Source organism: Diabrotica virgifera, chromosome 5 (assembly GCF_917563875.1).
Source record: "Diabrotica virgifera virgifera chromosome 5, PGI_DIABVI_V3a".
Taxonomy (NCBI): Eukaryota; Metazoa; Arthropoda; class Insecta; order Coleoptera; family Chrysomelidae; genus Diabrotica; species Diabrotica virgifera.
The window spans coordinates 110,934,317-110,962,206 of record NC_065447.1 but is presented as its reverse complement, the minus strand read 5'-3'; the positions used below and the strand labels follow the sequence as shown (position 1 = coordinate 110,962,206).

General features: G+C 34.3%; 1 protein-coding gene across 1 annotated transcript in view; it reads right to left on the bottom strand.

Annotated features, from left to right (window-relative positions):
* Positions 1 to 344: 344 nt before the first annotated feature.
* LOC126885098 (uncharacterized) overlaps positions 345 to 27,890 on the bottom strand; it is a 52,998-nt gene continuing 25,452 nt past the window's right edge. Inside the window, exons 3-5 of the mRNA XM_050651526.1 lie at positions 14,993 to 15,203; positions 1,777 to 1,921; positions 345 to 562 (exon numbers count right to left, since the gene is read on the bottom strand). Coding sequence (XP_050507483.1) covers positions 379 to 562; positions 1,777 to 1,921; positions 14,993 to 15,203 — 540 coding nt within the window. The 3' untranslated portion in view covers positions 345 to 378. The remainder of the gene's footprint in view (positions 563 to 1,776; positions 1,922 to 14,992; positions 15,204 to 27,890) is intronic.

The following is a 27,890-nucleotide window of genomic DNA, read 5'->3' as shown; positions in this document are numbered from 1 at the left end:
TCAGTATCATCAACAATTACCAATGCGTATCAAGAGTAGGGAACATTTTTGCACGGTTTCAATTTTGAAAATGCCTCATTAACTAATTGTACTTTTAATATTACTATAAATAAAAATGATGTTTAATTGTTGTTAATGACATTTGTATTGTTGCTTTGTGACATGTTTCATATTGTTGCCATGACAACATTTTTCCCTCCGCCGTAAAGAAATGGGAAAAAAACTGCTGCCGGCGGAGACATCAAACTTTGACAGGATCAAGTTAGATAAGTAATGTCATCATTATTTGACGTTTGAAGAAAAAATTTTTTATTTATTTTGAAATGTGGCAGTAAAACACTGTGTGTAAAACTTTATTTATTTATAGTTTTTGTGAGGTTACAAATCTGGAAAAATGGATTTAATAATTTTGTTTAAAACATCCAAACTTTCTACATAGAATTCTGGTTTATATTCTTCAGGAAACTTCCAATCTGTAATTTCTTCTATTTTTGTTGAACCAGTTAACACTAGCATCTTTTGGAAACCTCCTATAGCTCCTGTACTCATATCTGATTCAATTCTGAAAAATTACATACAAAACTTGTGTTATAAAATTAACTAGTCTAAAAATGTTGGTTATTAATTATTACAACAATATTAACAACGACTACTCTTACGTATATATATACAGGGTGAGGCAGATAAACGGCCTATTAGAGATATCTCGAGAACTAAAGGCAACAGAATCATGAAAATTTGAATGAAGGGGTTTTGAAAAGTGATCTATTTAATGAAAATATTTTCAACTATTTGCTACTTCCGGTTATACCGAAAGTTGCGAATGAGCCACCGCGCACCGCCTAAGAACGTTCGACTGTCGAATGTTCGAAAATCTGCCAATTGCTCTTAGCCGAGCCGATCGATCTATGCCGATTCAGTGCGTGGCCTGCTTAAAGAGACTTGGTGGTGGTCAAATGAAGTAAAAGGAAAAATAAAAGAAAAGGGAAAATTATATAAAAAGGGGCAAGAATCCAGATCGGACATAGATCTTCAAAACTACATGGTCGCCAAAAAGGAATCGAAAGTAGCAGTAGCAAAAGCTAAAACAGAAGCGTATTCAAACCTATACGATTAACTTGATACCAGGGAAGGCGAAGCAAACATATATAAAATAGCCAAATAGAGAGCAAAGAAAGCAAGAGATTTTAATCAGGTTAGATGTAACCGAGATGAAAATAATAATGGTATATTATACAAGTGAGAAAAAGACATATTTCTCACGAGCGCAGAAGAAATATGTCATTTTCTCATGTGTTGTACTGTAGCGGTTACGCTACTAATTAAATTAATTCATTAAAATTTCATTAATAATATACCTCAAGAAATTTCTTGTGATACGCCCGCGATCGATTTAAAAACTACATTCCTCTGCACACCCGTGGTAATCTCGTTGGAGTGAAGCGAAAATCGATTTCCGATTCGCAGACGCACAGTAGTTGGGTCCACTCACGGGCCGCTAACTCGTTGATAGAACACAGAGCCTTGCATATTTTTTGTTTTCGGAGTGGTCGTTCTGCGGTTTCCAAGAAAAGGGATATAACATCGAATATTACAGATAAAACCCGAAAAACTAAAGCACCAGCTACATAAATAATCCAGAATCCCTGTAGTTTTACAATAAAAGTTACGTGGATAAAAGTGGTACAGTAGTTAAGAAGAAGAGGGTTATTGTATGATGCTTACTATACTATAGTTTACTATAGTTTATACAACAAAAAATATAATTATACTTACGAATCTCCAACGAATAGTACTCTTTTGGGGTCGATTACATGATACATTTCTTTGATGAAATTGACACAAGTTTCAGAAGGTTTTCCGACCTGAATAAAGTTCTTTCCACTCAAATTCTTTAGTGTTTCGACAAATATATTTGGCCCTGGAGCATATTTAATGACACTACGATTAATTAAATGGTATAGGTATCTACCTATTAAATTCTTAAACTATGGATTTTAAATAAAGTTTGATATTACCCAAAAAAACACTATATTATGATATAATAACTGATATAGTAATAACTAGATATTTTTTCGTTAGTGTATAGCGAGAAATTGCTTTAAACATGCACGTAATTTGTATGTACCTCATCATCATCATCATTCTCTTTGCCTTATCCCTATGCGGGGTCGGCTTCCCTAATTGCATTTCTCCACACAATTCTATCTTGGGTCATATCAATGTTAATCCCTTTTACCAACATGTCCTGCCTTATCGTCTCCCCCCAGGTCTTCTTTGGTCTTCCCCTCCTACTCCTTCCACGAATCTGCACTTCAGCTATTCTTCGTAGTGGGTGATTGACGTCTCGACGTTGACCATGACCAAATTATCTTAACCTATGCTCTCTCATTTTGGCATCAATTGGTGCCACACCTAGACTTCCCCTAATATACTCCATTTCTAATTTTATCCTTCTTTGTCACTCCACTCATCCATCTAAGCATTCTCATTTCCGCCACATGAATTTGTTGTTCCTCTTTCTTTTTCACTGCCCAACATTCAGTTCCGTACATCATAGCCGGTCTTATGGTTGTTTTATAGAATTTTCCCTTCAGCTTCATTGGAATTTTTCACACAATACACCACTCGCTTCTTTCCACTTCATCCATCCAGCCCTAATTCTACTGCATGCATCTCCATCTATTTCTCCTACCGATCCTAGGGGGACTTATATTGCTTTTCACAATCATTGCACCATCCAAAGATACCATTTTATTTGTAGTAACTCCATCTTTAAATGAACATTCCAAATACTCTGTTTTTGTCCTACCAAGTTTTAAACCTTTTTCCTCCAGAGCTTGTCTCCACAGTTCCAGTTTTTGTGTTAATTCTCTTTCACTATTTCCTATTAACACTACATCATCAGCATACATTAGGCAGCATGGAATGCTACCCTGTAGTTTCGCTGTTATCTGGTCCAAAACTAATGAGAATAAATAAGGACTAAGCACCGAGCCTTGGTGCAAACCTACTTTCACCTGAAATTTATCAGTCTTTCCCACACCTGTCATAACACTAGTCGTTACTACCTCATAAATATCTCTCATAATCTTTACATATTCGCCAGGGACTTCTTTCTTATTGAGTTCCCACCACAGAATCTCTCGAGGAACTCTATCATATGCTTTCTCAAGATCAATGAATACCATATGAGCCTTGGTCTCTTTATTCCTGTATTTTTCATCAGTTGCCTTACAATGAAAATTGCAACCATAGGTACATACAGATGTAATTTGTATGTACCTATTTTATAAATTTTACATATTTATACTAGGTTCATTATATAGGGTGAGGCAGATAAACGGCCTATTAGAAATATCCCGAGAACTAAAGGTAACAGAATCATTAAAATTGGAATGAAGGGGTTTTGAAGACTGATCTATTTAATAAAAATATTTTCATCTATTTAGTACTTCCGGTTATACCGAAAGTTGCTTATAACTTTGTTTTTTTAAATGGGACACCCTGTATATTTTTACATTTTTGGATTCTCATTGATTTATTCTTTCTTAAAATATGAGGTTTTCTAATATTGTACAGGGTAGTTTAAAAGATAATTACGTTTTTTTATTCATTTCGTAGCAAATTTCACACCCTGTAGAATTGTAGTAGTTTGAGATCAAAATCTCTGTTTATGTTCAAACGATTTTTAATATCGTCTGCTATTGTTAAGAATTATTAGTATAGCTAAATTTTTAATTTTAGTGTACAGGGTGGGTCGAAACTCGGAATGAGTATTTTCTGAGTTTTCTTAAATAGAACACCCTATATTTTAGTATTGTAATGAAATGATATTTTATGGTACTTTCTTACTTCTTAAGTATTCCCTATACCTAACTGCTTTAATTTGTGCGTAATTGTTAATCGCACCAACAATCTTAACTACGTAGGTATTTTAATAGCTCAACCATTATTGGCAATGTTAAGTATCAGTCTAGATTAATATGTATTTATTTCCAAAAAATTTTGAACTAATGTTTGGTTTTAATCACCAATAACTCACAAAATAAAGCAGTTAGGTGTAGGGAATGCTTAAGAAATTAAAAAGTACCATAAAATAACATTTCATTACAATACTAAAAAACAGGGTGTTTCATTTAAAAAAACTCATAAAACACTCATTCCGAGTTTCGACCAACCCTGTATACTAAAATGAAAATTTTAACTATACCAATAATTTTTAACAATAGTAGACTATATTGAAAATCATTTGAACATAAATAAAGTTTACTATTTTAAACACTTACAATTCTACCGGGTGTGAATATTGCTACGAAATTAATAAGGAAACGTAACTATCTTGTAAACTACCCTGTATAATATTATAAAACCTTATATTTTAAGAAAGAAGAAATCAAAAATAATCCAAAAAAGTAAAAATATACAGGGTGTCCCATTTAAGAAAACGAAGTTACAATCAACTTCTGGTATAACCGGAAGTAGCAAAGAGTCCAAAATATTTTCATTAAATAGTTCACACCTCAACACCCCTGTATTCCAATTTTCATGATTCTTTTACGTTTAGTTATAAAGATACATATTTCTAATAGGCCCTTTATCTGCCTCACCCTGTATATGGAGGATACAATGAAAGATAGCAAGTACTATGTACTAAAGACACACTTCTAATGAACAAATGATTACAAATCGCTTTAATTTTTTGAATGACGCTATAGTGTCTCGGACACATTTTTGAATTCATAATGAGGTGCTGTGCGATCACACTCAACAGGACAGAATATAAAAATAAATCAGGACTGCTACAATTTTCACATATTATTATGTGCTCCTACATATCGTCGCCTTAGTACTATAACTTGATGACTTCAAAATTTACGTTTTTGAGATAACTAGTTTACAAGATATATTTTTGGCGAATGGATTTAGTGTTCGCAGTCATATAAATCCAAATAAACAAGATGTAGGTATTTTATTTGCCTCCATATTGTGTACAAACTTGATAACTCGCTCCAAACGGCTTAAGTATTTATTTATGATTGACGAAAGTTGATAAAACTCAAATGCCCCTAATATTCACTGCTAGAACTTGACAAGATGAGTTATCAAATTATTTTTAAATCGAAATAATCGTGAATGCGACATACACTGAATGCTACAACTAGCTTACTTACTTACTTAGTCCTAAGCCTTTCTACCTTTAGGTGTAAGGCTGGTGGAGTTGAGTTTGGCATTGTAGTCTCCATGCTTTCGGATCTTGCGTTAGGTTTCTTGCACTTTCCAATGTCAATCCCTTCTTTTCGACTTCTTTCCTGATTCCATCTACCCACATAACTCTTGGTCTCCCTCTTTTGTTTTCCCCTGCACTCTCGTTTCGAACACTCGTTTTGTTAGCCTCTCGTTCGACATTCTACACACGTGCCCGAACCATCTAAGTTGTCCTTCTACTATTTTTTCATTGATTGGTTCCCGTTTTAGGTTTGGTCTAATTGTTTCGTTTCGTATTTTGTCTGTCCTCTTTCTGTTTGCTATTTTCCTCAGGAACCTCATTTCCATAGCATTGACTCTGGATTTTTGTCTCCCCGTCAATGTCCATGCCTCGCTGCTATACATGATTGTTGGTTTAACTACTGATTTAACGACTGCCGTTTTTACTTTCTCCGGTATCTCTTTTTTCCCCAAAAATGTTGTTTTCATAGCGTTAAATAAGCTTCCTGTTCGTCCCATTCTCTCGTTTATTTCCATGTCTTGTTTACCATTTGCTTCGATTATTACTCCTAGGTATTTAAAATATTCCACTTGCTCTAGTTGTTTTCCGTTTAATTCTATTGCGTGTGTCTTCTTCGTATTTGAAATTATCATTGTTTTTGTTTTCTCTGTATTAATTTTCATATTTATGTTTGATAGTTCTTCTTCTAGGATTTCAAGATTGTTCTGTAAGTCTTCTCTGTTTTCTGCTATCAATACCATGTCGTCTGCGAATAGTAACTCCGATAGTTGAGTCCGTTTCATTTGCCAGTATCCTAATGTTAGTTTTCTCATTCTTCTCTTGGCTTTCTTTATCGCTTCATCCAGTACCACTGAGAATAGCAGTGGACTCAGCACGCATCCCTGTTTGACGCCTTGACTTGTAGTAAATTCTCTGGATTCCTCGTTATTGGTTCTTATTGTATTTGTATTATTTTTGTACATATCCTTTATTACTTCTATTATGTGTCTGTCGACTCCCCTTTCTTTTAGTGTCTTCCATACATCCTTTCTTCGGATTCTGTCAAACGCCTTTTCCAGGTCAATGAAGCACATATGTATCTCTCTATTCTTCTTGATTACCTTCTCACTTACTTGTCTTAATGTGAATATTAGGTCTTGCGTGCTTCTGTCCTTCCTGAATCCACACTGTGTGTCTTCCATAGTTGTTTCTATTTGGGTTTTTATTCTTGTCTCTATTATTCTTGCGAATACCTTCCCAGGGATACTTGATACGGTGATACCTCGGTAATTATTACAGTTTCTCTTGTCTCCTTTTTTGTGTATTGGTAGTATAATGTCTTTTTTCCAGTCCTTTGGTAATTCTGCTCTATTTATGATATCATTCATTAGTTATTTCATGCTATCCATTCCCTCTGTCCCCATGAATTTTATCATTTCCGGGGTAATATGATCCTTGCCTGGTGCTTTGCCCAATTTTACTCTTTATATTGCTTTCTCTAATTCCTCTCTTGCTATGGATTCCACTTGTTGTTCTTCATCTCTTTCTTTGAGTTTGTCTGAGTTGTTTTAATGCGCCGTAGAAGAGTTTTTGGTTTTCCCTATAATTTTTTGTCATTTTTTGTCCAAATCTCTCCCATGACCTTTCCTTTCCTGCTTTCACCGCTATTTTAACCTCTTTCCTTTTTTCTTTATATGCCTCGTAATCTTCCGGGTGTTTTGTACTTAGGTATCTCTTCCATTTTTCTTTTTTGTTCTTTATTTTCTCTCGTATTTCTTCCGTCCACCATTCCGTTCTCCTCATGTTAGTATTTGCTATTTTTGTTTTCCCACAAGTTTCCTCAGCTGCTTTGATTATGTTGGTTTTTAGATATTCCCATTTTTCTTCTATATTTGTATTTTTTGCCCTACCTTTCAGAGTATTATCTAATTTTTCTTGGAATTTCTTCTTATATCTTTCCTCTTTTAATTTGTAACTTTTTATTTTTTTGTTTACTACCTTTCTTCTCTTTTCTTCTTTTTCTTCTGTTGTTCTAATTCTCATTATTACTAGATGGTGGTCACTGCCAATCTCTGAGCCTCTTTTCACTTTCGTATCCTGTACTCTTTTCCATTTGTTGCTGCTTACCAAAAAGTAATCTAAGATTGATTTTTCGTTTCTGCTGTCTTGTACTCTCGTGTATTTGTGTACTTCTTTATGTTTAAATTTTGTATTTGTTATAACTAGTTTGTTCTCCATACATACTTCTATTATTCTTTCAACATTTCTGTTTAGTATTTCTTCTCCTTCTTTTCCCATGCACTCCTCTATTCCGTTGTTGTTGTTTCCGACTCTACCGTTTAGATCTCCCATTACAATTATGTTTTCTTCCCCATTATCAATTTGCATTTGGAGCTCCTCGAAAAATTTATCTTTCTCTTCCTTTCTTGCATCTTCATTTACTCCGTAGGCTGTTATTATTGTCCATATTTCTTCGTCCATCAGTTTCATTTTCACCGATAATATTCTCTGGTTAACATATGTTTCTTCTATAACGTGTTGTAGTCTATTCGGTGCAATTATTATCCCGACTTCTTCTTTTGCTCTCTCTTTTATATCCGCTCCTAACCAAAGTAACCAATATCCTTTGTGCATTTTCTTAAGACCTTTTCCTTTCATCTTCGTTTCCGTTATTCCTAGTATTTCTATTTTTTGTTTTATCATTTCTTCTACCAGTTCTTCCTCTTTTCCGTTGATTCTTCTCACATTCCATGTTCCCATTTTTCTCTCCTTTTTTCTGCAATCTAGTTTTCCCCTTCTTTTTATTTTCATCCTTGTTTACCTGTGCATCATCTTTTTCCCTATCGCTTTTCCCATTCATTGCCTTGGTCGTCATTGTTGTGTGTCTGGTCTCATTATTTTTTATTACTTTTTTGAAGTCCTTTCCCCGATGTTTCTGTGAATTTGTATAATTTTCTCATTATTATCGTCCCATTTCCACTCCTTCCCAATAATCTCCAGTTTCATATATCCTATCTTCGTAGTATTACCTTTGCCTTTTTCTTCTTTTGCCATTTTCCTAATTTTTGCTTGTATTTCCCTTTCCTTTCTTGTTAAATCTAATTCTATATACACCTTTTGTCCCTGTAGATTCTTCAGTTTTCCTTTGTTTTTTAGTACACTTAGCTTATCCGTTAGGTTTTCCATTTCTGCTACAAAAATTTGGTCTCCGATCTTCACCGCTCCTCTCAGTTTGACCTGTAATTTCAGATTTCTTCCTATGAAGTGTTCTACTGACTCCTTTACTGGTTTTCTGTCATTAGGATCCAGTGTTAGGCCCTTTAATACTATATTATTTCTTCGTCTATCTTTTTCCAATTGTTCTATTCTTTTGTTTGCCATTTTCAAACCTTCTTCCAATTTTTTGTTTTTTTCTTTTACCTCTTTAATATATTCCATTGTTTCCTTTTGGTCTTTCCGTATGGTTCTTATTTCTGCCATCATTTCATCATTTTTCCACATAACTAGCTAACTCTAGTTATCTAGTTGTAGCACGTGTTTTTCTGAAACCATTGAGCCTACCCCGTAGTTGCTATCTGTTGATTCGGTTCATGTTAATGCAAAAATTCGAGAATTGTTAGCAGATCTGGCAACCTCCATGGCGGAGGGATAATTTTCACCAAAATAATGTTTAAAATATTAGTTTTGTTAAAAAGTTTACTTAGATGCAACTTGGCACGATATGCGACATTACCATATGTTAACATTATGGTAATGCTAATAGTTGATAACTTTATTTTTCATGTTATTTTCCATAACGCAAAACAAATTTGCATCGTATTCCTAAATAGATCAGTAGCCAAAAAGTTAAGGAACAGTATATTAGAGCTGCAGAGTGAATTCCGTATTTACCAACATTATGGTAGAGGCACAAATATCTTTAAAATCTTTCTTCTTCTTCTTCTTATAATAGGCCTCTTGGCCTGTTACTTACCGATTTTGAGCTTGTATTCGTAGCTGTGATGTTGACTGCCAGCTATCTCGCCACCTTTTAAAGGGCCTTCCTATTGGTCTCTTGCCTGTTGGCTTCGAATCGCTGGCTATACGGGCTATTCTCTCGCTGTCCATTCTCGTCACATGCTGATTCCACTTTGGTCGTCTCTGTCTTCCCCACCGTACTATATCTTGCATGTTACAGAGATCTCTTATTCTGTCGTTCGGTATTCTATCTCTCATGTTTTCCCAGTTATTGACCTCAACGTTCTCATTTTTGATGTTCTCATTTTCCTCTTGGTTTCTGCTGTGTCACATCTTGTTTCTATCGCGTACGTCATGATCGGTCTTACACATGATTTGTATGTGCGTACTTTCCCGTCCAGCCTCATATCTTTGTTTCTCCAGATGACATCCCTCAGACATCCTGACACGTAATTGGCTTTATTTGCTTGCTTTCGGACGCTCTCTTTAACACCTCCATAACTACATATTTCGACTGCCAGATATTATAATCTCGAGACTTGTTCAACTAGTTCGTTGTTAATTACTAATTTGCATCTTATGGGCTCCCTTGACACTACCAGGGATTTTGTCTTGGCTGTTGATATTTTCATGTTGTAGTTCATCGCCACTGTATTGAAAGTTTGTGCCATTCGCTGTAGGTTATCCTCGTTATCGAAGATTAAGATTGCGCCGTCAGCATAACAGAGGATTTTTATTTGTTTTTCCGCCATCTTATATCCTTTTCCCCGTGTGGGATGCGGGTCACTAAGTAGAATACACCCACAGGATCTCCTCCTTGTCGTAAGAAGCGACTGCAGGAGCAACTGACCGTTGTCCTTACTTAAAATACCATCTCGTCCTTTACCTACCTATTTACCTAAAACCTATCTCAATCACACCCCGAGTGTTGGATGAGTCCTTTTGACCGTGTTTGAGTGGATGGGGTCCATTTTGCGCGGGGGGTGTGTGGCATATACAGGTCGCGCACCCTACACACAAACTGCGTAACTTGCGCCTCTCCCCATTCACACACTCCTAAATTCCTCAAACTTTGACCGGAAGGTCGATAAACGTTCCTGACGGAGGGCAGCAGCGACCGACAGTACCAAGTTAAGGCCTATAGGAAATTATCCTGAACCGGCTTATCATTGGATTTTCACAAGCGGAGCTATACCAGCAGAAAGGTTGTGATACTGCGATGCAATAGGGCAGGGGAAACCATTGCATAATAATTCCCAAGAAAGTTATGCGTGATGTCGTCGAATGAAATGCTTCGGATGTTGTCACGCAGCCCGGTTGACGACCGGCGCTACCTTGAGTTCAGGTCAAGTAGTGCAAAATTGGCCACCTGTCACGCAAATGTTAATGACTAGGCATCGTGTGGAAATTCAGCTACTGGTCTGCAAAAAGAAAAACTGAAACTCAAACAGATATTGAAGGTCGGTACATGGAACGTACAAGGGCTAAAGATGATCACAGGTAAGCTAGCAATTATTGAAAACGAGCTAGCAAGATACAATATAGAAATCTCTGGACTAGCTGAAACTCATTGGTTAAGAGAGGGCCATTTCAGAACACATAATGACAATTATATTTACTTCTCTGGTGCTGAGACCCAGATCTATACAGGTGTTGCCATTCTGATCTCACCAAGATTACAAAAGTCTGTCGTCGAATTTAAAGCTGTGAGCGATAGGATAGTTCTCCTTAAACTGGAAGGCAAACCACATAAACTTAATATCATACAAGTTTATGCGCCAACCAGCACATCAGATGACATAAAGATGGAGGAGTTCTACGAAAAACTGGAAATGACAATCGCCAACATACCAAATAAAGAGCTTACTTTAATATGTGGCGACTTCAATGCAAAAGTTGGCAACACTACACTGAATGACGACATAAAGAATGTACTGGGGAAGTTCGGTATAGGCCAGAGAAACGAAAGAGGTGACCGTTTAATCGAGTTTGCTATCACAAACAATTATTCTATCATGAATACTCGATTTAAACACCATGTATGTCGACTTTATACTTGGAAAAGTCCTGGAGATAGGTCTAGAAATCAAATAGATTACATCCTTACCAATATTCGCTGGAGATCGTCAATTCAAACAGTCAGATCATATTCAGGGGCGATATGCGGATCCGATCATACTCTACTCGTAGCTAAAGTAAAGCTTAAACTTAAAGGGCCCAACAAACGAAAAGAGACAAATAGGATAGAACTCAGAAAGAAGGACGACCTTCTCCAGGAAGTACATAAAATAATACCCTCTATTCGTAACGGCACATCACAAGAAATATGGGAGACATTTAAACATTGTGTAACAACACCAATTGATCATCCAAAGATAAATAATCCTGTGAAACGGAAACACTGGATAACAGATGAAACCTTTCAAATCATTGAGAATAGAAGAAATCTTTGTCAAAGTGGTGTGCATATTGAAAGGGAAAAAGCTAGTTTAAGAAACCTCAATAGAGAAATAAAACGAAGATGCAAGACAGACAAAAACCAGTACTACCAGGGTATATGCAAATAAATTGAGAGACATGATCAGAATAATCAGCCGAGAGATCTATTTAGAAAAATACGCTACTTAACAAGAGACTTTAAAGCCAGAACTTGGGCCATTGAAGACAACACTGGAACGCAGAGACAGGAGATCGTATTGCAGGGACTGCAATCGTATTGCATAAAGATGATCAACGCCAAGAACCTGTTAACCAAATCTCTGACGAGGTGGAAGAAGAACCTGATATACTTGAAAATGAAGTAAGACTCGCGATCAGTAAGCTCAAATATAATAAAGCACCAGGTCCAGATATGATAACATCAGAAATGCTCAAAGCCGCAGAAGAAACTGGCGTAAAACTACTTCATCTACTCTGTAACCAAATATGGCATTCAAAACAATGGCCTGAAGACTGGACAAAATCTACAATAACCACAATTCATAAAAAAGGCAGCTTCCATAAATGCGACAATTATAGAACTATTTCTCTTATATCACATGCCAGTAAAATAATGCTACATATAATCAACGAGAGACTAAAAACATTCCTTCAAAGAGAAATTCCACAAGAGCATACTGGATTTACCAAAGGTAGGGGTACTAGAGAAAACCTCTTAAATATAAGACAGATAATCGAAAAATCTAGGGAATTCAATAATCCACTGTACATATGCTTTATAGATTATCGTAAGGCGTTCGACAGGGTCAAGTGGAGACACTTATGGCAAATACTAAAAGAAGTGGGCGTACCCCAACACCTTATTTCGCTTATAACTGAACTATACGAACACACTACTGGATCAGTTAAAGTGCTTGACACACTTTCAAACGAATTTTATCCAGAACGGGGTGTCAGACAGGGATGTATACTATCGCCACAATTATTCAATATATATGGAGAGCATATTATGAGAAGATCACTTCCCAGGCAACCAAGTGACGTCATATAACGTTGAGGAAACGTCAGTTTTTGGTTGAATATAACACGTGTTTGAACACTACGTCATATAGACGTCTTTTGTAGGTGATTTTAAATACGTAAGATTAATGACGTTAAAATTACGTTTAGAAAACGTTTTAATTTCAGACAGCCTAAGTCTGACGTCACAAAATTGGGAGGAGCTTGCTTGTTTGTATTGACTCCAAACAATTTCGTTTAGATATAGATAACGCTAAATGTTCATGATAAATTTCTCATTTATTGTTTACGTGGTTTGTGCCTTGTGTGATAAAATAAGACTTTTCATTTCGATATTTATAGTTGAAGAAACGTGTAAATTAAGCGATTTTTATGTGTTTTGCTCAGTGAGTTAGTTTAATGCAGTAATTCTTCTTGACAACTATTTGAGGTTATGTTTATTTGTTTTTAATTAAGCGTTAAATGAAGATATTAAGACAGCGTTAAATTAAGATATTAGTATGTTGGATAACTTGTTAATAAATTATTTATTAGATTCATATATATGTTGTTTCAGTTTTGACACAGTAAGTAGGTATATATAACTAGTGAAAATTCTAAAATGTGAGGGCTGGTACAATCATGCAAAATCAATGATGCTTCTAGCCTAGCGCACAAGCGATCTTAAACAAGTGGTAGTACTTATATCTTCGACACATGGTACGTAGGCCTATAGGTTTCATGTTATGTACCTATTTTTATACTATTTTGAAACATCTGAAAGAGGTCACTTTTTGAAAGTATTAAAGACGTGATTTTATCGACGTGAAAAAAACGTAGATACGATTACGTTTTAAAATCGTCACAATTATGACGTCAAATCGATGAGACAAATACACGTGATTTTCAACGTCAGTACTACGTCATAGAAACACGTTAATTGGTCATTTTTATGACGTGTTATCTACGTTATAAAAACGTCGTTTGGTTGCCTGGGTTGAAGGATGGGAAAAAGGCATCTCAATAAATGGTCATAAAATAAACAACCTACGTTTCTCAGATGACACAGCACTTCTTGCAAATAGTCAAGCAGATCTGATTGATCTTATACGACTGGTTGAAAACGAAAGTCAAATATTTGGTCTGCAATTAAACATATCAAAGACAAAGATCATGATAGTGGATAGACTACATAACGATCATCCACATATAACCACAATTGATCGGTTTGAGGTTGTGAACTCATACTTATTAATCACAAACACAGGGTCACTACAGGAGGAAATAAAACGTAGATGTGATCTAGCAAAAGTCGCCACAGCAAAAATGACCACAATATGGAAGGACTGTCAAATTTCAAGAGCGTTAAAGATGAAGTTGATCAACTGCTTAATATTCCCAATACTGACTTATGGATGTGAATCTTGGACCCTGAGAAATTCGGAAAGAAGAAAGATAGACGCCACTGAAATGTTCTGTTGGAGACGAATGCTACGAATTCCTTGGACCGACCATAGAACAAATAATTCGATTTTAAGAGAGCTAAAAGTTAGCCAACGGCTCTCCAGTAAAGTCCATCTCCAACAATTAAAATACTTTGGACATGTTATGAGAGCCAACACAGAAAACATGGAAAGACTTATTATACAAGGAAAGGTGGAAGGCCGAAGATCACGAGGAAGTTCTCCAACAAGATGGATCGATCAGATTACAGTAATATGCATGAGTTAAAAGAAATGACCAGAGACAGAGATCTTTGGAGACGAACAATACACGACATCACGTCGACCACTACACTCCCTCCGGGGGTCAGGATTGAAGAGAGAGATATATCCTTTTCCAGTACCTTTAATATTTTCTATGATTTTGTCCATGACTAAATTAAAAAGCAATGGACTCAAGTTATCCCCTTGTCTGATTCCCGAGTTGATTTCTACTTCCGATGTTAGTTCACTCTCGACTTTTATTCTGGTTTTGTTCTACGTATTAATGTCTTTAATTATCCTTGTCATCTTGTTGGGCTGATTTTTCTCCTTTAGCAATCTTAGCACATCTTCCAATCTTACACAATCGAAGGCCTTAGTCAGATCTATAAAGCACATAAATGCAGGTTTATTATATTCCAGTGCTTTCTCAGCAATTTGTTTGGCTATGAATATGGCGTCTATTGTGGACCTATTTTTCCGAAAACCTTGTTGTTCCTCACTAATTGTGTATTCTTCATTTATTTTATTGGCAAGTATTTTTGTTATGAGTTTAAGAGTTTAAGAAAACAGCAAAGACCCTTTAAATCTTTAAACCCGTTTATTTGAGAACTACTAATTTCGAGTTATCAAGTTATAGTATAAAAGCGACGATATACTTACGTATTTGCTTTCCCATACTCACCAAGTATGCATCCTCTTGGGCCAGTTGGTCCAGTTTTATCGTTAAGTGTAACTAAAAATATACAGTCCGGATTGTTTTGTAAACACCACAATGCTTTCTGCAGCTGTACATAGTTACTATTGAAATCAAAGTCGTAAATGACAGCATCTACATTTATTTTGCTATCAAAATGTTCAAAAAGTGCGTTTGTGTTTTCTTCTATAATTTGGAACTAAAATATTATCAATTAGTTTAAAACTTAACACACACATAGATTTTTTTACTATTTGGATTTATTAGTAAGCCTAATACATGAAAACAACTACCACCCCCTTGTCGAGAGGGTCTCCTATGTACTGGCCAACCGATCCAAACAAAACACTTGATCTGCTGGATCTATTTATCACTTAGGGCATCTTTTTTGCTTACATGGAAGTTATGCCGAGCTATGACCTCTCATCCGACCACTCCCAATTATAGCAATCATTAGCATCTCTATAGTCGACAAAACGGCCACACCAACGGCCACAGCAAATTAAAAGATATCAGTCTACAAGTCCACATACGCATTAACGAACACACATCAAAAGAGTTCGAAATTAAAAGAAGAGTGCGACAGGGGTGTGTATTGTCACCACTACTATTCAATACATACTTTGAAGAAATTATGAAAAGAGCTCTTGAGGGAGAAACAGCAGGAATACAGGAAAATGTAACACCAATTAACAACATTAGATTATGCGGCGATACTATCATAATAACGGACAACCTCCAAGACGTCCAAAAGCTAATGAACAAGATAGTTGAATATAGAGAAGAATATGGATTATCAATAATATCAAGAAAACTAAATTTATGAGGTTATCAAAAACCCAAAATAATGATAAAACCCTGACAATTAAAGGTAAAACTTTAGAACAAGTTGAAAATTACAACTAGGTATCTTGGCACAATATTTAATCACACAGACGATTACTCCAAAGAAATCAAAGTTCAAATAGAGAAAGCAAGAAGAAACTTCAATAAAATGAGAAAGGTACTTTGTGCAATAACTGAAATTAGACTTGAGAGTTAGGCTGGCAAGGTGTTATATTTTCTCGACTTAGCTTTACGGGATAGAAGCATGGAGACAACGCGTCGACTACTAAAAGTTGGAAGCATTTGAACTGTGGGTGTCTAGAAAAGAATCTTGAAGATGTGATGGGCCGAGCATGTAACAACCCAGGTAACCAAACGACGTTTTTATAACGTAGATAACACGCCATAAAAATGACCAATTGACGTGTTTCTATAAAGTAGTACTGACGTTGAAAATCACGTGTATTTGTCTCATCGATTTGACGTCATAATTGTGACGATTTTAAAACGTCATTTTACCTGCATTTTTTTCACGTCGAGATTGTGACGATTTGCAAACGTCAAAAAGATGACGACTTTTACACGTCGCCGTCGCGTCGGTAAAATCAAGTCTTTAATACTTTCAAAAAGTGACCTCTTTCAGATGTTTGAAAATAGTATAAAAAGTAGGTAACATGAAAATGTAGGCTAAAAATTAATTTAATTAAACTCGATAACACATAATTAGTTCATCAACAGAAAATAAAACATCAAAAACAAATAAACATAACCTCAAATAGTTGACAAGAAGAATTACTGCTTTAAACTAACTCACTGAGCAAAAAAAATAAGAATCTCTCAATTAACACGTTGCTTCAACTAAATATCTAAATGAAAAGTCTCATTTTATCACACAAGACACAAGCCACGTAAACAATAAATGAGAAATTTCTTATGAACAACGTTAATGGACAGCCTAAGTCTGACGTCACAAAATTGGGAGGAGCTTATATTGACTCCAAACAATTTTGTTTGTAACGTTAACTGGTCATAAGGAATTTTTCATTTATGTGCTTTGTGTGGAAAAATAAGACTTCATTTGGCTATTTCGTTAAAAAAACGTGTTAATTAAAAGATTTTTATTCGTTTTGCTCAGGTGGTTTTTACTCCTTAGTGGTTGAAAATAAACATAACCTCAAAACTGTTTACGTTCTAATTATTGCATTAAATTGACTCACCTGGGCAAAAACGAATAAAAATCTCTTAATTGACACGTTTCTTTAACTAAATACCTAAATGAAAAGTCTTATTTTGTCACACAAACCACGTAAACAACAAATGAAAAATTCCTTATGCGTGTTTAACCGTATAAACAAAATTGTTTGGAGTCAAATATAAGCTCCTCCCAATTTTGTGACGTCAGACTTAACTGTCTGAAATGAAAATGTTTTTTAAACGTATTTTGACGTCATTAATGTTACGTATTTAAAATCACCTACAAAAGACGTCCATATGACGTAATGTTTAAACACGTTTATGTATAATGCTTATATTCAACCAAAACTGACGTTTCCTCGACGTTATATGACGTCACTGGTTGCCTGGGAAACAACAAGGTCATGAGAAGAGTCAACAAAAGAATGGAAATATTGGACACCATCAAAACACGAAAGCTGCAATACCTGGAACATGCTATGCGTAATGAGAGATACAACATACTTCAATTGATTATACAAGGGAAAATTCAGGGCAAGAGAAGTGTAGGAAGGAGAAGAATCTCATGGTTGCGTAACTTGAGGGAATGGTACGGGTGCACATCAACCGAACTATTCAGAGCAGCAGCATCTAAGATCAGAATAGCCATAATGATTGCCAACCTCCGTCAACTTGATTGCCAACAGCCTTACATAACAATCTCGGCCGTACAAAATGCCACACCTGAACAATACAGGTAGCAAAGCCCAATATATTCCTGCTGGAATAAAAAAGTTGGTAGCCCAAAAACGGAAATCTTAGACCAAATGGCACCGAACCCACGTTCTAGCTGACAGTTCTATAAACAGGGTAAGCAATTAACTAAAATCCAAATTTAAAACCTCCTATAATCAACACCGATTTTAATGAAAATTTGGATTTAAGCTCTTCGGTTGACCCTCTTCTTCAAAATCTACCCTATGCCGAAATGGGTTTTTGCCCTGGGGGTGAAAACAACCCATATAGGGGTTGATAAATTTTTCAATCAAAATAACTACGGAAGTCGATAGATTGACCAATTCTGAGTAAATTGTGTTCCATAAAATTTTTTTGGAAAGTTGATACTTTCCAAGTTATTAGCGATTGAAACTAGGCATTTTTCATGAAAAAAATTCACGTCAGTGGCGTACTGAGCATGGTTCCGTGGGTTCCGCGGAACCAAGGCCCGGGCCCCGCAGCGGCCCGCTCTAATGTGCTGTTTGCTTCTTTTGTTTCTAATTTGATGGGGACACTTTGAACTACAACTACACACTAGGAAATGTAACTGCTTAATAAATTTTAATTTTTGTGTAGGTAGGTACTTACAAAATAAAAACGAAGAGTATGTACCTATAGGTTCCTTATTCGTTTTATATGCTTGCCTAAGGCCTTATTTCAACACTCGTAAAGACTAACCGCCGGATACCTGCCTACACGCGCTAATACTCAAACACTCGTATTTTTTTATATTAGCACGACCCATGAATAATAAGTTGTAGGTAAACAAGTTTCAGAAACACGTCATAAAAATAATCCCAATACAATATAGGCTCGATACTCGTGTTTATAGCACCATCATCCTGTACTTTTGAGTAGAAGTAATTTTTAATATATAACTGAAATTAAATTTACTCTGGGCTAATTAGCAAAATTCATGGAAAAGTTATTTACCAGCAATTTTATTGCTGGAATCGAATTATAAGATAATATATATTAATCCCAAGTAGCAATTTTTCGACGCATTGGTTGTCAGTACAAACAAATGCACTGTATATAACGTTGCCACAGTGGACTTTCAGTTGTTTCGGCCAACGACCTCTAACCCGACTGACATTACGATGTTACAACGTTAAGTAATATCTTTAGTTATATGGGCAACTAAGTTATTACTATTGTGACAACTACATATCACAGTTAAGTTTTTTCAACAATCGCAACTACTTAAAAACGTTATAATGCTAAACTAATTTACGCCCATGGGTTTTCTGGCCGACTAGGTAGGTGTCTCTCACGACCCCAGGGCATTTACGTATAGTTCTATAGATGTGTGACACGTTTACGGCAACTTCAGGAGCAAAAAAAGAATTTACTTTATAACCTTACTTTTTTCTTATTATTTTATATTTTATTTTCCTGGAAATTTTCGATTTATTTAACAACCTGTTTATTTGTTTTTTATTAGCTGGTTTCTCCATTGTCCATTGTTTTATCAGTAGATTTTATAAGCTTAAATCTTTGTATCAGATTTGCTAGACAGGGTTGCCAGGCCAGTTCTTACTCTTTCAGTACTATATCCGTTGCAAGATAATTTGGCTGAAACTCCGACAAAATATGTACTTTTTGTACATATTTTGTCTGAATTCCATCCGAATTATCTTGCAGCGGATAGTAGTTTTGCTTTCAAAAAATCAATAGAAATCAGTAGATTCATTTTAGGCCCTGTAAATACAGTAAAATCTGTGTTAACGGTTACCTGTCAAAATCGCCCGGTTTCATAATAAACTTAAAGTAAACATTAAGTAAAGTTCACTTTAAAGTTGACATTTACCCATATATGAATTGTGATAAAGGTAGGTACCAACTTACTTAAAATTTAAAAAACTGATTATGAAACCGAGCGTTACAATCATTTTGAAAATTCTCCAAACCAATTATATGAAGATTTCCTTATTTAGATCTGGTATTTACCAGTTTCAGTTCTCTGTCCATCTATAGGGCTTTTCATCGATTGCCATTTGTTTCGAGCTTTTGTCATGTGTCACATAATATTAATATATCTACGCCATACGTCTGGGATTTGTATTATTGTATATATCAATAACGTATGACGTAGATATATTAATATTATGTGACACATGACAGAAGCTCGAAACAAATGACTGTGAATGAAAAGCCCTATTATCATCATCTACGTCCTGAATCTTATTTTCGGTAATGACATTGGGAAATTGTAACAAAATGTCTGAAAATTAATTTAGAAATGGGGTGAATACTATTAAAAAGCAAATTTTATTTTAGTGATAACAAAATATTGAAATACACCAAACATCTAATAAAAAACATTGCCTACTAGAATTTTTTAAATATCAAAAATATACCAAAACAGTAGATATCTACTAAATGTGGCAACGCTGTTAAGGAGAATGATGCACTTCACTGCACTGGTCACATGGCCTCTGTCACCCAATAAGAGGGTGCGTTCTAAAGTGGTTGGGATAGTCGGTCCAGGCCGTGTTTGGTCGGCGATTGGACTTCTCGGTTGTCTCATCCGTCTATGGTTGGTAATAAGGTATATTTTAAGTAATATTGGTAATGTTGTTTAATGCACCATTTTGGTTTTTTTTGGGATGTAAAGAAAATAAAAACACAAAATATAAAAAATGCAGGCATTTTCTAATACATACCTTTAAAAGCACCATCAATACATTAAATTTATACAAAACACCTTTAACATAAATTCTGGCGTTTATATTAAAATTAGATTTTTTAAATTGACATATTTTTTGTTAAAAAGGTGATAAAAAATGAGCGCGTGTGTTTTTTAAAGGTGGAATATCCATATTTGACGGTAATCTGAGATGCGTTTATAAATTTCACATCAGGTAATTTTGTTTAAGTCCTTATTTATGTATTTATATAAATTTAAATACCTGATATGATGTCAAAATAGTTTACTTTTTATATAGGTAAAAAAACATAACCAGTCCGACTCTTTGAGCAACCATTGCACGCAGGCTGTTTTTATAGTCGCTTCAGTTGTCTTAAGTCAAGCGTCCACAGACCCGCATCGTACGCATCGTACGCAACGGATTTTAGTTTGACAATCGATAATGCGATCCGTACGATGCGGATCAGTGGACGCGGTTACATAAGTTTCTGTACAAGGCAAACTAAAATCCGTTGCGTACGATGCGTCCGATGCGTACGATGCGGGTCTGTGGACGCTTGCCTTTATGCAACGCTTAAGGTTGCCTAGGCAACGTCAAGACAACTCAAAAATCGTCCACCAAATTAGTGCAGAATTGGGTCGTCTTCTAGGCAATAACAACGTTGTAACAAAACGTTGCCACGCGGTAGACAACGTTGTCGCGTCGACAAATTGCTACTTGGGATAATATAGGTATGCAAAGTCCGCAGATAGTGTGCTACTTTTTTTATAAACAAAATGGCGCCGACAAATCGTATTTTTTTCAATTATTGCTCTATAACTCCGAAGATTTTAACTTTACAACAAAAACACCTAAATAAAAATTCACCGCAATTAAATTCTGCATAGAGAAAGGTTTTTCACGATTTTCTCCGACGAAAATTTTCCTAGGAAAATGCGGGATTTCCTAACAAAAACTATAATTTTCAAATAAAGTTTTAGGTAAGTAATTATTAATCAATAATTAAATAACTTAGTGACATCAAAGATTTCTTGGTATAGATTATAATTCCAGAAGCCGGTGAAAATTAAACGAATATTTTAGCAACAATTCAATTGTTAATTAACAATTTACAGTCGCAATGACAACCAAAATAATCATGAGACATTGATCAAACTTAGAAAGATTATAAAGATGAGATGCTTATTTAATATTTTATCGACAAAATATAAATTTTTCTTTTTTTTTTGCATAATTTTAAATTTTGAAAAAAAATAGTTATAATACGCTGGTCTAATTAGTAAAGTACAAAGAAAGGTTATTTACCAGCAATTTTATTGCTGGAATCGAATTATAAGATCCTATATATTATTAATATAGGTATGCAAAGTCCGCAGATAGTGTGCTACTGTTTTTTATAAACAAAATGGCGCCGACAAATCGTATTTTTTTCAGTTATTGCTCTATAACTCCGAAGATTTTAACTTTACACCAAAAACACTCAAATAAAAATTCACCCCAATTTAATTCTACATAAAGGCATGTTTTTCCCGATTTGCTCCGACGAAAATTTTCCTCGGAAAATGTGGGATTTCCCAACAAAATCTCAAATTGTCAAATAATTTTTTTGGGCCAGTAATTATTTATTAATAATTATATAGCTTGGTGAAATAAAAGCTTTTTTTGGTATAGATTATAAGTTCAGAAGCCGGTGAAAATGAAACGAATACTTTAGCAACAATTCAATTGTTAATTAACAATTTACAGTCGCAATAACAACCAAAATAATCATGAGACATTGATCAAACTTAGAAAGATTATAAAGGTGTGATGCCTATTTAATATTTTGTCGACAAAAAAAAATAAATTTTTCATTTATTTGCATAATCTTTAAATGTTTAAAAAAATTGTTATAAACAAATTAACATTTCTCAGAAATTGTTTATTATATTCTAATTTTAAAAATACTTAAAATGCGTATTTCATAGGTCTTGAAAATGAATGCTTTAAAATAATTTTCCAACCATTTGCAAAAAAGTTATGAAACAGCAAAGTAAACATACGATTACTCCGTTGTTTAAAATTTGTTTTAATTGTTTCAAAGCTTAAAAGTGAGTTTATGGTACAAACTAATTACTCTAAAAAAATACCAAACATTAGTTCAATGGTTATATTTTAATCAAAGATTAAAAATACTTTTTTTTTTGTAATTTTTAGCGCAAAAGTAGGCCTGATACAGAGTCGGAGCTAAAATGTTCAGTCGAAGCGACTGACACGCAGCATACATTATTTTTATTAAAAGTGTACGTCGCGCGGCTGCCAGTCGTCGCTCCGAGTGAAAATTTTAGCTACAGTACTGTATTATTCTACTTTCGCGCATGTAAATTACAAAAAAATATATTTATAATCTTTAATTAAAATATAACCATTAAACTTATAATCGATATTTTTTTGTAAATAATTAGCTTGTACTTTAAACTCACTTCTACGCTTTGAAAGAATTTAAAAAAATTATAAACACCGTAGTAATCGTATGTTTAATTTGCTGTTTCATAACTTTTATGCAAATGGTTTCAAAAAAGTTTTAAAGCATTCATTTTCAAGATATTTGAAATGCGCATTTTAGCTATTTTTTTAAAATTATAATATAATAAAAACTTTCTGAGAAACGTTAATTTGTTTATAACTATTTTTTTTAAAACATTTAAAGATTATGCAAAAAAATAAAAAATTTATATTTTGTCGACAAAATGTTAAATAGGCATCTCATCTTTATAAGATTTCAAAGTTTAATCAGTGTATCATAATTATTTTGGTTATTATTGCGACCATAATTTATTAATTAACAATTGAATTGTGGCTAAAATATTCGTTTAATTTTCACCAGCTTCTGGAACTATAATCTAAACCAAGAAGGCTTTTAAGTCACCAAATTATTTAATTATTGGTAGATAATTACTTATCTAAAACTTTATTTGAGAATTAAAGATTTTGTTGGGAATACCCGCATTTTCCGAGGAAAATTTTCGTCGGAGCAGATCGGGAAAAACACGTCTCTATGCAGAATTTAATCACGGTGAATTTTTATTTGAGTGTTTTTGTTGTAAAGTTAAAATCTTCGGAGTTATAGAGCAATAATTGAAAAAAACACGATTTTCGTGCGCCATTTTGTTTATAAAAAAAGTAGCACACTATCTGAGGACTTTGCATACCTATATTATTAATATATAGGATGTTATAATTCGATTCCAGCAATAAAATTGCTGGTAAATAACTTTTCCCAAAAATGGCCTATTCTCCGATAATCAGCCCAGACTAATTCTAAATATAGACAATATGGAGCGGTATGGATAATACCACTACAAATTTCCGGGGATTTTTCTTTCTTTGCACAGCAGTGTTTAAACACTACAGGGTCGTATCAAATGAATTTTAATACAAACTTATTCAAAATACAGCCACTGCAATCTGTAGCCTCCTATAGTCTGACAAGCGTTAATATTTATTTTTAATGTGACCGTTGGTTATTTTAATTAGATTGTATTGTTTAAACGTCATGTACTGGATTTACAGTAGAGGTAATTATTAATTAATTTTGGAGAATAAAAAATTCTACAATTTTTTTACCATAAAGGTTTTTTTTTATATAAAACGCTGCGGCCCCCTTTGCTTGCGGCCCTAGGCCGAGGCCTAGTCGGCCTAGTGGTAAATCCGGCACTGCTTGTATAGCGTTAACAATTAATTTCATTTGAGATGCTAATTAGGGGATGGTTTATTTACTATTTTTTTACCAAAAAGAAAGGAACCAACCTTCGAGAAAGGATCTCGATCATGAGCGTCATAAAAAAAATAATAAAATCCGCGACTTTGACCCCTTATAACTGAAACTCACCACAAGGGTAACGGTACACATCGGCATAATATCACTTTTTTGGTTTGACATGTTAGCATGCGAGCGCCAAAAAATTGATGCCTTTGAGATGTGGTGCTGGAGAAGAATGCTGCGCATACCTTAGACAGCTCATAGGACAAACGTTTTCATTCTAAACCAACTCAAGATTAAAAAAAGGCTGTCCACAATATGTCTGCAACGAATTCTGCAGTTCTTTGGTCACGTGGTTCGCAGAGGTGACGACAGTTTGGAGAGATTAATTGTTTCTGGAAACGTTCCGGGGAGAAGATCAAGAGGACGATCACCAACTAGATGGTCTGACCAAATAAAGCATTCAGCTGGAAACTCATACTGCGAAGCTCTTAGAGCAGCTGAAAATAGAGACCAATGGAAAAACATTGTTAAGAATATTGAAAGAAATCACGATCCTCAGTACTGGGGAAACGACAAGAGAGAGAGAGAGAGAGAGAGAGAGAGAGAGAGAGAGAGAGAGAGAGAGACAGAGAAAGAGAGAGAGAGAGAGAGAGAGAGAGAGAGAGAGAGAGAGAGAGAGAGAGAGAGAGAGAAAAGATTGGTTAATTTCAGCTCTTAGTGTTGTTAATTAACGTAACAGTTATTTTTTCAAAAAAAAAGGGGCTATCTCAGACCCCAAGGGTCTCAGGATCTAAAATTTTTTTTTGAAAGTTGTGTATTTTAACCAGCTTTCCGTATTTTTTATTGCCATTTAATTTGATCTAATTTCTACGAAATTATTGTAATTGTTTATAAGCTTAAAAACTGCTATTTATTAACAAATAATTTTGTGTACGTATATGTAATTTTTTTTACTTTTTTTTTCATAAGCTGTTAGTATACATCTTAACGAAGGAAATGAGCCCCGGATTATTGAGATACATTCAGCCATATTAACTGAACCAGCCTCAGAAATTAGCTCGTTTTTCAAAAAAATTTATAAACAAATTTAATTTTACGAAAACAGATCTGGACCATTTTTTGCACACCATTCAAACACCATAGTGCCCTCAATTTTGGGTATATTAAAACGTATTTTAACAAACAATAAAATTGTTATTAACTATATTAAAAAACAGTGATTTTGTCATCCGTTTTGCAATAACTTTTTTGTTTATTAACCGATTTTTATTTAGCGTATCTCATTCGATGTATCTTTTTTTCTGAGAAAGTTACCTGTGGACGTCAAATTTCTAAATAAACAAGTTTTTAAGTTATGAGTATAAAACTAAGTTTGACGTTTTGATTGTTTATTTAAAAAATGTTCCACTAAAAAATTGATGAATCCAAAGATGGTAGTCTTTTTGTAATATCTCATACTACACATTTCAACTGTCAAACCTCGTCTTTTTCGTTATGTCTAGTAAAAACCTAACTTGATTGGCCTAAAAAGTATTTTACCCTTGAGCGAAATTCATATTTTTTGACATATCTCGTATAAAATTGAAAAAAAAAATGATATCTTATGATTGCATTTTAGTTTTTGGACTATTCAAATATTTTTATAAGGAATAACTTTTTTTCGCAAAATTAATAATAACGGAGTTATCTATATAAATAAAAATGAATGCTTGTATGTATGTATGTATGTACCCTATAGACATAGACTCACAAACTATGCATTTGATCGTAAAATGACCTTAACCAAAGTTGTTGCGCATGAACCCGGGATGGTTTCTGAAGTGGTATGATCTACCTAAGTGAGAAGGGGGCTTGCCCCCCCGAAATTTTTTAAAATTTTTTTGAACAAACTCTTTTTTCTTAATTTTATACGATGTAGAACCAAAATATACATACAATCCTAAATTTTGACTTTTTATCTTTAACCGTTATTTTTTAATAGCCATTTAAATATTTTATATCTATGTATATATATATATATATATATATATATATATATATATATATATATATATATATATATATATATATATATATCTAAATATAAAAATAAATAAGCAAAATCATTGGCTAATACTCGTAAAGTGAATGCGAATTTAGTTGGAAATATATAAAATGATGAAGGGTCATCATTCCATACATTTCTGTGCAACTATATACACCGGTGTTTCGGCCTATTTGGGCTTCGTCAGTATAGTGTAGCAAGTTAAAAAAGTTGTTTGTTAACTTGTAAAAGGATTACTACAGGAGCAAGGTTACCAATTTTGGTCAGGTTGTTAGAAGACCCGCAGTCGCAAGGCTACAACTAACATTGCCAAGGAGGTAAAGCTACCTGAGGAAATGAAAAGCCATAACATTATTAAATAAAATGATGTTGGATAATCGAGTACAAATATAAAAATAAATAAGCAAAATCATTGGCTAATACTCGTAAAGTGAATGCGAATTTAGTTGGAAATATATAAAATGATGAAGGGTCATCATTCCATACATTTCTGTGCAACTATATACACCGGTGTTTCGGCCTATTTGGGCTTCTAAATTAGCTAAATTTTCAACTATTAGCCAATGATTTTGCTTATTTATTTTTATATTTGTACTCGATTATCCAACATCATTTTATTTAATAATGTTATGGCTTTTCATTTCCTCAGGTAGCTTTACCTCCTTGGCAATGTTAGTTGTAGCCTTGCGACTGCGGGTCTTCTAACAACCTGACCAAAATTGGTAACCTTGCTCCTGTAGTAATCCTTTTACAAGTTAACAAACAACTTTTTTAACTTGCTACACTATACTGACGAAGCCCAAATAGGCCGAAACACCGGTGTATATAGTTGCACAGAAATGTATGGAATGATGACCCTTCATCATTTTATATATTTCCAACTAAATTCACATTCACTTTACGAGTATTAGCCAATGATTTTGCTTATTTATTTTTATATTTGTACTCGATTATCCAACATCATTTTATATATATATATATATATATATATATATATATATATATATATATATATATATATATATATATAATTCTCTTTCGCAGTGTTTGTTGCCATACTCCTCCGAAACTATTTGACCGATTTTTATGAAATTTGGCAGTTAGACTCCTTGCTATTCGGTATCCAACGGTATATAAATCGTCTCTCTAGCTCAATTAGTTTCCGAGATAACAAAACGAGGCCGTACTACAACACGAGAGCACGAGAGACGACATTAAGCACACGAGAAGAACGAGCGAAAATTGTACTAACATCCGTGAAAATATGAAGTTTTTAACTTTACGATTACTATTTTTAATGCACAAAAAATATTCCAAAATTTTGCCGAAGGACCATGTCTCTGGTGGATGCTTTTGGTGGAGGCGCATCTCTGGTATAATAATCAAAATTTTGGCGAAGGCGTGTATCTCTGTTATAATAATCAAATTTTTCGCAAAAAACTGGCGCAAGAATACTTCGCTCTCTGTCTCAATAGGTCCGTCCGTCAGTTTACTCTTTTTAATGCTTTTAAAATTTTACCAAAATACAGAACCATAAAATCAAAGGCTATTGTTAATCAAAAATTTTTTCTATAAAATATTTTGTAGAACACCTACGTTTTTTAGAGTTTATACAATTATTCTAGAGAAAAGCAACTGCCGAAAGGCCACATTTACTCGAAGTCAATTGCT